The sequence below is a fragment of the Glycine soja genome, chromosome 6 (genome assembly GCF_004193775.1).
Source record: "Glycine soja cultivar W05 chromosome 6, ASM419377v2, whole genome shotgun sequence".
Taxonomy (NCBI): Eukaryota; Viridiplantae; Streptophyta; class Magnoliopsida; order Fabales; family Fabaceae; genus Glycine; species Glycine soja.
This window is the reverse complement of record NC_041007.1, coordinates 2784612-2798165: the sequence shown is the minus strand read 5'-3', so window position 1 is coordinate 2798165 and position 13554 is coordinate 2784612. Positions and strand designations below refer to the sequence as shown.

Below are 13554 nucleotides of genomic sequence, written 5' to 3'. Positions count from 1 at the left end.
GTATGTTTTGTTTAACAAATGACTCTTGGATATCAAAAAGACTTGTGCACTATCTTAACCCTATAGTCAAAGGGACCATTTATTTAAAGTTTAACGGAATTGATTCTGATAAAATTAATTTTAAAAAATAAAAATTATTTAAATGATGTATACTCAAATTAATTAATCTCGAGCTTTAAATTTACCGTTGTGTTAAATACTACCTCACTCAAATAAGATTATTTTTTATAAAAAATATTTGTGGTCTTATACTAAGAAAATATATTCAAATTAATTTAATCATCAATTTATATTAAAAAGTTTATTCCTTGCTAAAATGTGAGAATTGATTTATCAACACTAAAATAAATTAGAATAGATTAGAGCTAATCTATACAGGTTAGGTCAACAGGTTTGAGAGGATGTAAATTGCATACTACTCTTAGTAAAATAAAAAAATACTAAAATATCATATAATCAATTAAATTTACATGTGAATCTGTCATGTGGTAATAGGTTCAACTAACCTAGCCTTGTTATTATGTACATAATAACTGCAAATGAATGTGAATTTATCATTTATTTCAACACTTCGGGTTGATATATTTTTCAATAACGTGTAAGACTGTCTAGCTTCTAAATCCCTGCTGTGATAATTGCTGAACTTCCGAAAAATATATGCCCCAGTCTTCTGTCACGATCCTTCCAAGTTTTAATCGAAATCTTAGCTTCAAATGTTCCTGATGATTTTCATAACAGCACTGAGGGGTATGTTGCTGGGATTGGTTACAGTCATGTAGTTAAGGGCACTAGATTTCATGGGAGACTGAGGATTGTTCATTTCTGTCATCGAGCAAGGAGAATCACGAGAAGATGTGACATGATTAGAATCCTCCGAAACATATTTTTTCGAAGTGTCACTGTAAAAAACAAAACAAAGAGAATGGTGTCAATCAATCAGTTAGCAGCCATAAGCATATTACCAAATTTAGCATTCATATGTAAAATACCAACAGCAAATAATGATGAAAATATACCCTATTAAATTATGAGTTTTGTTAAAAAACCATGCACGAATGGATGCTGACCCTACACCACGGCTATTTCTTGAACTGTTACCGGGGCTATGTCTACGTGAATCATCCTACAAAGCACAAAAAATTGGGCAAGTTATCAGTAAGTCCTTTACATGAGAAATTATTTAATGGTTCCAGGACCATCATGGTGTTTCTGGTCAATCTTCACATGACATATAATTAGCTTTTATTAACTTTTTCTCATAAATTAAAATACTCAGCTACATGTCGAGTAGAGATTGGCTGGAACCAGGACCATACAATAATTTCTCTGTCTACAAAAGGTAGCTCAACTCCTATAAATCCAAGTAAGGGTGGTTTATAATTCATAATGATTGATCTCCTTGGACCATGACAAATTGACAATGGTCCATTACCAAGGAGTTCAAAATATAATTAGCACTTACTCCTGGTCCAGGGTCTCCTCTGGGACAGTTTTGCCCTTGGGAATGAACTTGAACATCTTGATCATGCAAATTTTGTACAAAGGCATGTGTAAGAAGCACTGCTGCTGATGGTCGTTCTGCTGGATTCCTTCTGAAACACTGCTGAAGGAAATCCTGTCCCTCTGAAGACAAACTTTCAGGTAGATCTGGGGATTTGTGCAGTACCTTGAACATTGCTTGAGGCTAGTACACAGAATACACCTGGGTCATTAAATTCTCCAAGTAACCAAATCTGAGCATACTAATATCAGAGATAGGAAAATCTAAGGAATGCAAGGATATTTAAATGCCTTGCTTAGACATATACGAAAGCACAATCAAATCAACGAATTAATATTAAAAACAAGGGAACCACTGAACCAGTACATGGTTCAAGTTAAAAGGGTGTTCGGTATGTGGAGTCTTTTTTATTCCTAAAGGAAGTGAGAATTATGTTCGTTAATGTTTTCCAGGAATAATTCATTTTGGGAATATAATAAATGATTTTGGTATGCCTGAAATATTCCTCAGAAAGTTAGACAATGTTTCGTGAGTATGCCTAAAACTTTCGCACATTCATATCTTGGATTCCCACTTCCCCTTCCATTAAAAAAATAATAATAATTAATGGAAATGTGGAAAAATAAAATTCCTGCGAATGTATTTTAAGAACATCATTTTAAACATGGGATTTTAAGATTCCTAGAAATTTAGAAAAGTTAAAGGGATTCCCCTACCAAAGAAGGGGAAAAACCCATGCAGAATTTAGAGCATAGCATATGTAGTTCTCTTGCTGATAATTTTTTCCAATGATAATTATTATTAAAAGGAAAACTGCTACAAATAATTGCCCTGCCACCCAACAGAGGTAGAGGGATTTTTTATCTTCTTATATTAAACCAACAAATTAATATGTGCAATCCTCTATAATGAGTTCACATGCATAATAAGGTGCTCACCCCTTCAAATTCGCTCCAAGGAGGTTTTCCTGTCAGCATTTCAATGATAGTGCACCCTAAGCTCCATATATCAATGGCCATGGCAATGTCAGGACTGGACTCTTTCTTTATGGAAGCTTTCATGAGCTTCAATAAACAAATTACAGTAAAAAAAAAGGGGCACGGCATTACTCATTACCCATCTAAAACTCCATAGATAATACAACAAATAAATTACCTCAGGAGCCATCCAGTAGGGACTTCCCTTCAATGATAGTTCATATGATTTCTCTGTCAGCTGAAGAAACAGAGTGTTCAAATTACAAAACCAGAAGAAAAGAAAATAAATAAAACAAAATAAAAAAAAATTCTGGTTTCAAAGATAATTCATAAACCAATTGTGACAAGCTGACAGCTTATTAGAGACAAGTTAACACATGTAAATGACAAAGAACTTCAGAACTCACAATTTTTGACACCCCAAAATCTGCAAGCTTAACACTGCCTGATGCATCGACCAACAAGTTTGCACCTTTGATATCCCTAAAGAACCATATACAGCAATGGTAATCAGGTTTTATAAGCTAAAAAGCAGAATAGGGGGGGTTGGAAGAGCTTATCTGAGCTTATAAAAATAGCTTAAGACTCACATAAGCTCTTTTTATCTATCTTCAATAAGTTTCCTTCCTAGTGTAGTTTATTAAAATTTTAGCTTATTCCAGTAAGTTTCATGATCAAATTTATGGTATAAGCTCTCATGGGATAAAAGTTTATTAAATAAGAGCTTAAGTTGTTTATCCAAATACACATAAAAAAAACTTCTACCAGATCAAGACCAAATTCCATACGATCTTTTTTATTTGTTTGAGGTAAGATTTTGGATAGAATCAGCTTGTGCATCAGATGTCAGTACATAGTGCATCTGATGAGATATAACAAGTCATCATAGTAAGTTGTTACCTGTGAATAGTCTTGGTACCATGTAAGTATGCCAATCCAGAGAGAATATGTCGTGTGAAATTGCGAACCACAGACTCTGTCATAGCTCCACAATGTTCATGCATAAATTTATGAAGTGATCCAGGATGAACATACTCCATATATATGTACAATCGATCACCAACCTGAAAACCAAGATGTGTCACAAATTCAATCTTATTCACAAGAACAAAGATCCTTGGATTTTTCTGTAAACAGTATAGTATACTTGGAACAAGAACCAATAATTAACTCACTATTTCACTGCCATAATACTGCACAATGTTGGGGTGGTGTAATTGACGGAGAATTCTGATTTCCTGAAACATGGGACAATTCAGAACAACAGGCTCTAACAGCAGCCAATTGGCAAACAATTATACAGTACTTAAGAAAAGACTTCATTGCAATGGAAAAAAAAAATAACAATCAAAGAAAAGAAATGTGAACTATAATCCAAAATTCTTTACAAACTATATTAGTGTGGCTTCTATTTAGTTATAAACAAATCATAGTACTAAGGCTTATATTGAAAACCTCTCCTTGTTTGTATGTGTTAGACTTCTGTTTGCTTCGAGTGTGATATTTACTTAATCTTTGCCTTTTACTATTAAACAAATATAGGAATTTGTTCTAGTTATCAGAACAGAGAATAGGATACACAATATACTAACCTCTCCTAGTGTGTGTGTGAACTGTACCAAGAGTGTAATTGATTGAAAATTTTAGTTTCTGTATTAGTTAAAAAATAAATCTTGGCACAGAAGCTCATATGGTAAAACTACTGTTTGAGTGTGTTTTCTACTTAATTTAGCTTTCTTTACTCTAAAAATCTTGGATTATTTGTTCTAGTTATCAGATCAATGAATTGGAAAACTCAATACAGTAACTGAAATGAACCCATGACAGGAGTGAAGGATGGAAATAAATTAAAGCCGGTGACAATATTATTAATATTAAGATCAAAATAATATTCTTTTATGTTCCAAGTAAATTTCAAACTATTCCTGAACAATTATGATGTTGGCTCATGAGTTCTGTTCACATTGGCAAATTGGCAGTTAACCTACAGTGACAATGCGGCTATATCCAACTGTAAGGCAGTATTCACAGCTAATCAAATTGTGCTATGGAGTTGACCATGTTGCACACATATATTTTTTACTATAGGCATAATATTGTTTTCTCCAACAGATGTGTTGTTTTTTAACATAATTAAATTAAAAACACATAGGGGAAGAACCTGCTCAAGTTGCTTTATGCAGTCAGCAGATTTAGGATCATCAGGGAACAGATCCACCTCTTTCAATGCACACGAGGCTCCAGTCTCTCTGACGCAAAGAAAACAGGAATGCATGTGAGTAACTAGAAAAAAGTTAAAAATGCAAAGCAGATAACAGCAAGGCTTTAAAATAAGGTCAACAGCCACAAAAACAGTAAAATATCTTGCAAAATCAAGATTTTTCAGACAGCAATTACAACCACATCCACCGCATTTATCAACAATTTTCCATAATATTAAAGATCTTAATGAAACCACGACTGTGGCAACAATTTAAAACTTTGCACAACAGGCTATAAAAGGAAGGAAGAAGTGCATACAAGTTGGTTGCATGATAAACAGATCCAAATGATCCACGCCCTATAAGTTTTCCTTTCTGCCATTGACCTTTCATTGAAGGCAAATTTTCTGTGTTGAGGTGCACGATACTTGGCTGATGCTGCGGAGATGAGTGTGCAGTCTGTGGTGAAACTTTAGGAGGAAGGGGCAGTGGATGTGGATTTGCATCCACATGATTATTTTCAGGCCACACTCTGGAGGAAAATTTATGAAGCTGAGACCCCTCTTGATTGAGGTGGCTCCCAGGGCTGCGCAGAGGAGACCGGTCTGGACTCTGAGCAGTTTTAGCCGGTGACACTTTCAAAATGTCATAAAAATCTACATTGCTGGACCTACGTGGACTAGTAACAGGACTGGAGAATATGCTGTTGGGGGCACTCTTGGCCGCAAAATGCAATCTCAAGTTGGAAACATTTTCAGAGTCATGGTCATGAGAGAGTTCTCTGTGATCTTTACACGAACTAGTATTGCCTGTCTCAACAGCCGTACGAGAAGTATGAAAACTATAACATCTCCTATATTTAATATTTATTCCCAAGAGAAATTATTATATAGTCTACGACCACCACCTAATCAATCACTACTTAACACATAACCGAGTTATATAGAGATTCACCAAGATCATAAACATGTACAGATGTGCTGCTCCTAGATTATTTAATAATTATCTCTAAGAACGTACTCTTTGCTAATGTTTAAAATTTATTAAAAACAAGAAAATCATAAGTAGCTCTTTAAAAAAGAAATGACACTCACAAAAATTTTATAATTTTTTATACATTTCAGTCAATAATAAAGAATGTTAAAAAAAATGTATTAGAAAAAAGAAATTAGAAATATTGTTCAGTGGACCATGTGATCTCAATAATCTTCATGTGACAAGTATCACATTTCTCAATTAAAAAAGAAGAAAAGAGTTCATCACATGTATGATTCCAATTATACAATCACTTTCTTTAGAGAGTGAATTTCTGATATTTCTCTTTCTCTAATACCTGAGGTGCTACTGCACGAGTGGAGAACTCACCTGCCAACACTCTGGCGGGCGGAATATTTACTCTCAAATCATATTTAGCATTGGGAGTCACCGGATCAAAAGAAGGTCTCCCCAAATTGCTCGCAGACCTTAAACTTCTCACCGCATCATGATCGACCGACCTTCTGAAACGTTTTAAAAAAATCACAAACGAATCAGCATCCGACACGCGCGTTTGACCGTGTCGAAAGGAACAGCAGCGATGCTAATTTTACCTGCGAAAAGAGAAAGCAGGATGTTCGAAAGGGGGAGATCCGAGGTGATGATGGTCGTGACGGCGGATCCACGGGGAATCGGGACGCGGAAGCGGTTGAGGAACCGCAGAGGAAGACCAATGGTCGGAACTGGAAGCGGACTTAAAGGAAGGAAGAGGAGAAGCGGGTAGAGAGGTAGTTGAATGCAGAGCAGCGTCTTTGTCACTGGTGTAGCGAAGCTTCCTCTGGCGGGTGAGCCTACGCTGGTGAATCGTAGGTGAAGTAGAAGAGAGCTTGTTACACTTGGTGGTACTCATTGCTGTTGCTAATTGAGAAGAAGAAGTTCGTCATGTATTGCGGCAAAAGCGAGAAGTGCCCGGGGAAGGAAACACCTACGCTGCTTCTTTGCTTGCGAGAACTATTATTACTTTTCCAATTCAAATTGCCTCTTGGGTTGAATGGCGAATATTTCGCTTTCATGGTCAACACTTTTGACTTTGGATTAAAATAAGAAAGGCAATTGGTGAGTGAGTCTTGTCTCTTGACTTGGGCTTCTCAAGTCTAAACTCAAACCTAACTACAACTCTCCACACCACACCCCTCAAAACTTATCCCAATACCTCTTCATGAAGTCAGAAAAACGACCCCCTTGATTCACATTTTGATTTTTTCTAATGTCAGATGTAAATTTCAAGGCTTTAAATGTCGATTTTCTTACAGCTTACTACTATCTTCACATTCATTTTCATTTCTTTTAATGTCGTAGGTTTGAATTTTAATCTATATGATTGTATTTTATTTTAGTTTTAATTCATGTGATTTTATTATATTTTAGTTTGATCCTTTAATGGTAACCAACATTAATTCAAATGGTTATATTTTTTTTATATCTGCATTTGGCAACATTTTTCAACCTGTTGAAAATATATTTTAGGCTAAATATTTTTTTTCCTCCAAGCTGAATTTAGTTCTAATTTAATTCCTTAAATTTTAAAAAAGTTGTGCTTTGATTTCTCATAGTGTCTCAGTTAAACTAGAATATCCTTTGTCAGTGTTAATTGCCTGTTGTGATAAACACCCATGTGGTTTTACATCATATCTTATCTTTTGTTACATATCCAAAGTAGTGTGTGATAGGATAAGCAACTTAGTCTAACAAAATTACTTTTAAGATGGGATATTCAAAATTAAACCATACTATTTCTAAACTGTTAAATAGACATAAAAAAAATTTGATTAAACTAAAAATCGTGAAAACAAAAAATCTCAAAAACTACAATTTTTGTTGCAATTTAGTTTAATTTTCAAATTTTGTTATAAAAATCAATCTAAACAAGATAGCATATTATAATTATATTAATTTTATTTAATGGATGTTTAGTATTATCTACTATGTAGCTACCTTCACAAAAAATATATATTATGTAACTAATATTATTTAAATTTTCAATGATTATAGTATGTGATTTTTGTTGTGATAATTAATAATAAATATTAAACAACTTATGACATGATATTTACTTTGTAATCAAAATGCATATTTTATTTTCATACGGTTTAAACAAAATGTATTAATATTTTTTAAACAAAATGTATTAATATTGTTAAAAATGATGTTAAATATTAAATGATGAAGAATTTACTATTATGTTGGAAAAGAGCTGATAATATTATTTTATAATAATTTAAAATATAAATAAAAAAAATCAACTAAAATATAGTGACAAAACTTAACTAAAAATATTTTTAAAAATAATATAACATAATTATGCATTATGATAATATATTAAAAAACCAAATTGAATCAAACTAAATTACAAAAGATTGATTTGATTTAGTTTCAATTTATTATTATATTTAAATTAAATTAAATTTAATCACATCATTATTTTATATTTTATATTTGATTTAGATCATTTAAAAAAAAACAATCTCACATTAAACATCCCTACTTTAAGATATCAAAATCAAAATTTTAAATTTAAGAAATTAAAATAAAAAATTCATGCGAGGGATCGAAATTGTATTTTTGGCTTGTATTTTATTAATTTTAAAGCTCATCTAAGCAAAATAGACATGCTTGAGGAACAATTTTTCTTGTAATTTGTGTTTTTGAATTTTTTATTCAAATAGAATTTTAACTTTTTTTAATTCTTGTTTAACTTGTTTTTCATTTTTCATCCGTGATATTTTTTTTATGGTATCTCGTATTCTTGTTTGTTCGTGCATTGCAGTTGTTTTGATATATTGTTAGAAATATTTATTCAATTTTTAAAATTATAAATAGTGGATTTTAAAGTATAAAAATACAAAAATTAATCGTGGATTTTAAAGTAAAAAAAAGTACTTGAATTAATCAAACTTATAAGAATAAAAGTATGCAAATTAATTTAAGATTATAAAATAAGTAACGTGACCCAGGGACGAAGATACAAGAAATACGACATGAGCACAAGAAATAAATAAATACAGAAAAAATTACAAACATATAGAAAGTTTGACAAAACTCTAAAATGAGTGTTTTCGAATCCAAACTAATTCAAATAGTTTCATTGAATTTTTTAAAAATTTGTGTTAAACTTAACTCAATCTAATTAGATCTATTTACGTGTGGATTGGATAATAATTTTTTTTTAATCCAACCTAACTCATAACGTATAATTAAATTATTATTATTATATGTAAATTAATTATTAAATATAAATGTATTAATTTTTAATTAACATAATTTATTAAAATAAATCACTCATATATTTTTTTCTTTTTTAATTTGTTGTTATTATTTTTATTTATATTTTATTTATGCTTTCTCAAGTTAATAGTTTAATACAGTATTTTGATTTCTATCTAAGATAAAAAATGTTGTAACTAGAACACTGTTTTTAGTCCCCAACTTCATCTTAAGAACTAAAAACCTGTTTTTCTTAAGCTCAAACTCACTTTTGAACTAAAAATGTTGTGTTATTCTTAAGCTCTCCAAGAAGCCAGATTCATAAGTCAACTTCTCAACCAAATTTGAAAGCCCGTCTTTTGCATCTGGAAGGAAAAAGTACATGGTGAACTGTCGCTGGTCTTGGCCTTTTCTGTTGCCAATACCATGCCAAGGACTCTGAAACCATCAAAAGCCCTCATAAACTGTTTCCCGTGGCTAGTCATGAAAGGAACCTTGACTGAACTGTCATTAAGAAGGTGAATATCGTAGTCTTTGGTGAGTGAAGCATACAAATTATTATTATTATAAAAAAAAGTTGTCACATAATAAATGTCATGTGACCATATTGATTCTTTTCTTGCTAAAATGTCACTAAATTTTTTTTAATTCATCGTAATTATAATAATGAAATATATTCTGATCGATAAAGTATAATGGAATATATTCTGATCAAATCAATCTAATGTATTATTAATTTTTATGAAATATTTTTTTATAATTACGATAATGCGTTTTATAAAAATGGTAAATTAGGTAATATTACATCTACAAGTATACCAATATTTTTTCTAATATAGGACATTTAAAAAATATAAACAAAAAGGAATTATTTTTATGATAATAAAAAAAAGAAATCTTAATTTTTAGGTTTCAAGCTTAATGGTGATCCTTTATCAATGGACAATGGTGATCCTTTGTAGGACATTTCAAGGACGCTCGATTAGTGAACTCTTTAAATAATTTATCAATGGTGATATAGTTTATTTTCTGTTTCCTTGTTAAACGTCAAGCTTATCCCCTATATCTGACTGACCAAATTATTTTGAAATAACAAGAAAAGTTACAAAAGATCTCTACCTTATTTTAAGTTCTAACGATTCCTCTGGGGTTAGGTCCTCCCCCAAGTTTTATAATTAGTTTATTTTTTTATGTGCTGTAGTGATGCCTTAGCACCCCTTTTGCAAAAATAAAAAATAAAAGTCTCTTGTTAGCAATCCAGATTTTTATATCTCTTATAATGCTTCTCGGACATGTAAGTGTAATGCGCAACTGAGAAAGAGCCATCAAGAAAGAAAGATAAGTTGCAAAATGTAACATGTGAAGCAAAAGCATTCTTCAAGAGAAAATCCCTGAAAACTGAAATGCATTAACAAATTATAGAAAATTTCCAGATTTCAAATCACATATCATCAACTTTTTACTACTCTTCTACTATCCTACTATAGCATTAACATTTGGTTATTTGCGAATCACACACGGCTATTACACTCGTGGCTAAATAACTCACAACAGTTCATTAGCGTCAACAAATGTATAAAACGGTTAAATTGTTAGCTAATATAAAACGGTTAAATATGTTGGCGTCAACCAATAACCGTTAGATTAGAACTGTATGAGGCGCGGTTGAATTCCAAACTCTGTAGAGGATCCAATTCAATCAAGGAGAGATAAGAGAAAATCCCTGAAATGCATTAACAAATTGTAGAAAATTTCCTGATTACAAATCACACATTATTTTTAGTACCAGCATCGCACTATGATATTTGGCTATTCGCATATCACCCTTGGAAGACGAAATTAGTTAGACAACGCCATACTCGTAAGTGTTCAAAACTTAAAACGGTGATCCATATGTACCTTTTTACCTTCTTAAGCCACATGTGAAACTGCCAGAAATTTTGGATCATCCAACCATAGGTAAATCAAGACAACAGAATAGGAGCATAAGTTTTGCTACCAATGTTAATATTATTCAGCCTGAGGATTCAACACCTGTCCGATAAAGAGTACTGTTCCAGTTAAATCTTCTCTGATCAGGAACAAGAAAGGGTGGTCAGCTACAAAGTCTATTTCAGTTGGAAACATCGCACACCCAAATTGTATAGTTGCAGCGGTGGCCGCTGCAGCTTCAGTGCCTTCTTCATTTACTTCAATAAAAGACTTATGAAATATATCGGAAACAAACAAGTTTCGACCCACAGCAGAGTCCACCATTTCTGTCAAACCTCCAACGGAGAAAGGCAAAACCACTCCCAGCTCCTTCAGCACATTAGAGGCTTCAAACCCAAAAGAAATTTTGAATCTTGGGATCCTGAAGTCTCCTACTTCCAATTTGTTATTAGGAAGCTTGCGTTCCAAGAACCCAGATTCAGAAGCCAACTTCTCAGCCAAAGCTAACAGCCCATCTTTTGTTTCTGGAAGGAAAAAGTACATGGTGAATTGGCGCTTATCTTCACCTTGCTTGTAGGGAAGACCAAGGACTTTGAAACCATCAAAAGCCCTAATAAACTGATTCTTCCTGCTCGTCATGAAGGGAACCCTGATTGAACGGCCATCAAGAAGGTGAAAATCATAGTCTTTTGTTATCGAAGAATCAAACTTTTCATTCCATGCTCCTTTGAAGTACAGTGCATTTGCAAAGATGAGTCTGGTTGAACTGTCAACTGATCCAGGAGGAAGAAGGTCTTTAACAAGTCCATTTGTCTCCTTTTCAGCCCATGAATTAACTTCATTGGCCACTTCAACAGCCTTAAATAGTAAAAATCATTAATCAAATTTAAAATCATTTGTATAAATAGGCTTTTTTTTGGTTTGTTAAGCATTTCAATAGAAGAATTCATGTCTTTACTAATCTTTTTTCTTCTTCATATTTATGCTACCAAATCAATTAGATACAGTGCAGATCAAATATGACTACAACAGACAAACAATGAGGAGAGTTACAAATCAGACCATGTCAGGGAACAATTCTCATAGAAGTTGACACTTATCCTGCTCTAAAATCAATAGTGACATGGCAAAGGATCTGGAGATTTGTTTTCCATCTAGTACTAGATTATAAGAGCCAAAGCCCAGAGGTTCATTGTGGCCAGCTGTTGCAGCACTTGTTTGGCATCTTGTTTACACACTTTTTTGCTTGATCACACACTCAGACTCAGGAAGAAAAGATTAGCAGGTCTAGTTTAGTGCTTGGATCAATTTTAAATTGGTAATGACTACAAAGATGACACTTGAATGTTTTCCATATTTTGTGGTCAGCAGCAAGGCTGTATGATCAGAATAAGAAGCATGAGATACCTCTAAATAGCCACAGAATTCAAAAGAATGGAAAAAGGTATTCACATTTTACACCGTCACACACAACGTTATCTTGTGTTGAAATTTACACTTTTACTTTATTTAGTTAGAAGGCAGCGAGGATCAAAGTCTAATATCTTGTTTGGATAAACTTCTCTATAAATACTTATGAGAAAAAAATGAAATAAGTTTATCTCAAAAACTAAAATTAATTTAAGCACAAGTTAATTTCCGTTTTTGGAGAAGTTAAAATCATCTACCTTCTACAGAAGTTGTAGAAGTTGATTTTAACTTGTGCATAAGCTAATTTTAGGTCCCATATTATGAAAGAAGCGTATTTATATTTTTTTTCTCCTTATTTTATTCTCTTACAAGTGTTTGGAGAGAAGTTTATCCAAGTAAAAATTACTTGAAGAGAAGCTCTACTAGTTCCACGTCATGAACCAACTAAATTGAAAATCATTGGATAAAGGCATACTAAGGATCTGATACTTGTAGACTTGATCCTTTAAAGGAAGAGCTTACTCTCTACAGTGGAACAAAGAGTTTTCAAGTGACTTACAAAAGAATTTTAATTTTAGTAATTATCGAACAACTACAAAAAGGGTTTTCCTCTAATATAAAACATATCCAATGCTACCACAACAAGGGGATGAATAAAAGAGGGAAATAAAGTTACCTTGGTCTGGAAATCAACTGAAGCCAAAGTGGCCTTGTAATCAGCACTGACAAGTTGTTTGAAGGAAGGGAGAAGCGAGAGGGATTGCTCAACCCACACGCCGTCGGCGAAGGAGAGGCGAGGCCCGCCGGCGGGAGAGGCGTCGGAGAGCACGACGGCGAAGAGCTGAGAGGCGAAGGAGTTGAGATGATCGGTGGATTTGGATCGGAGGAAGGAGAGAAGCTGATCGAGTGTGGGGCCCTTGGAGCCAGCGGCGATGATGCTCAGAACAACGTGCAACGACAGCGGCGAATACACGAGGTTCTTGTCCCGAGCTTCTTTCGACAACAGGAGCTTTGAGATGCTCAGGGCCACGTCGGTTTGGTTGCTTATCGATTCACGGAGGTCCATTGTTGTTTGGATTTTCGAATTAAGTCAGTCTCCGAAGACGCTCAACTTATTAATATAACTATCAGGAGGACAACCGTGTCCGTGTGGCGCCCCCACTTTGACATTTCATTTCACACTTGTCTCCCTGCGTGGCTACGCGTATGCTTAGGGATTAAGTTTTCGAATTTCGTGTTTATGATTTTGGGCCTTTCAAGCTTCAAGCAGGCCTATGATATTCACACATAGCTG

General features: G+C 33.4%; 2 protein-coding genes across 3 annotated transcripts; both read right to left on the bottom strand.

Moving 5' to 3' along the window:
• Positions 1 to 398: 398 nt before the first annotated feature.
• LOC114414693 (mitogen-activated protein kinase kinase kinase 5-like) lies at positions 399 to 6735 on the bottom strand. Of its 2 annotated transcripts, none has more exons than XM_028379055.1 (12): positions 6269 to 6735; positions 6045 to 6175; positions 4999 to 5488; positions 4640 to 4727; positions 3654 to 3716; positions 3379 to 3542; positions 2886 to 2961; positions 2657 to 2716; positions 2440 to 2565; positions 1463 to 1684; positions 1017 to 1123; positions 399 to 899 (listed from the first exon to the last, which is right to left on the bottom strand). In XM_028379055.1, the coding sequence occupies exons 1-12, from the start codon at positions 6562 to 6564 to the stop codon at positions 710 to 712; spliced, it is 2013 nt and encodes a 670-aa protein (XP_028234856.1). In that variant the 5' UTR covers positions 6565 to 6735; the 3' UTR covers positions 399 to 709. The 2 variants fall into 2 exon arrangements, with proteins under 2 accessions (XP_028234856.1, XP_028234855.1); XM_028379054.1 differs by having other exon boundaries at positions 6045 to 6178; positions 6269 to 6730.
• Positions 6736 to 10612: 3877 nt separating this feature from the next.
• On the bottom strand, positions 10613 to 13417 carry LOC114414692 (serpin-ZX-like). Its single transcript, XM_028379053.1, has 2 exons — positions 12937 to 13417; positions 10613 to 11708 (listed from the first exon to the last, which is right to left on the bottom strand). Exons 1-2 carry the CDS (start codon positions 13324 to 13326, stop codon positions 10929 to 10931), a joined length of 1170 nt encoding a protein of 389 aa, XP_028234854.1. The 5' UTR covers positions 13327 to 13417; the 3' UTR covers positions 10613 to 10928.
• Between the last annotated feature and the right edge of the window lie 137 nt (positions 13418 to 13554).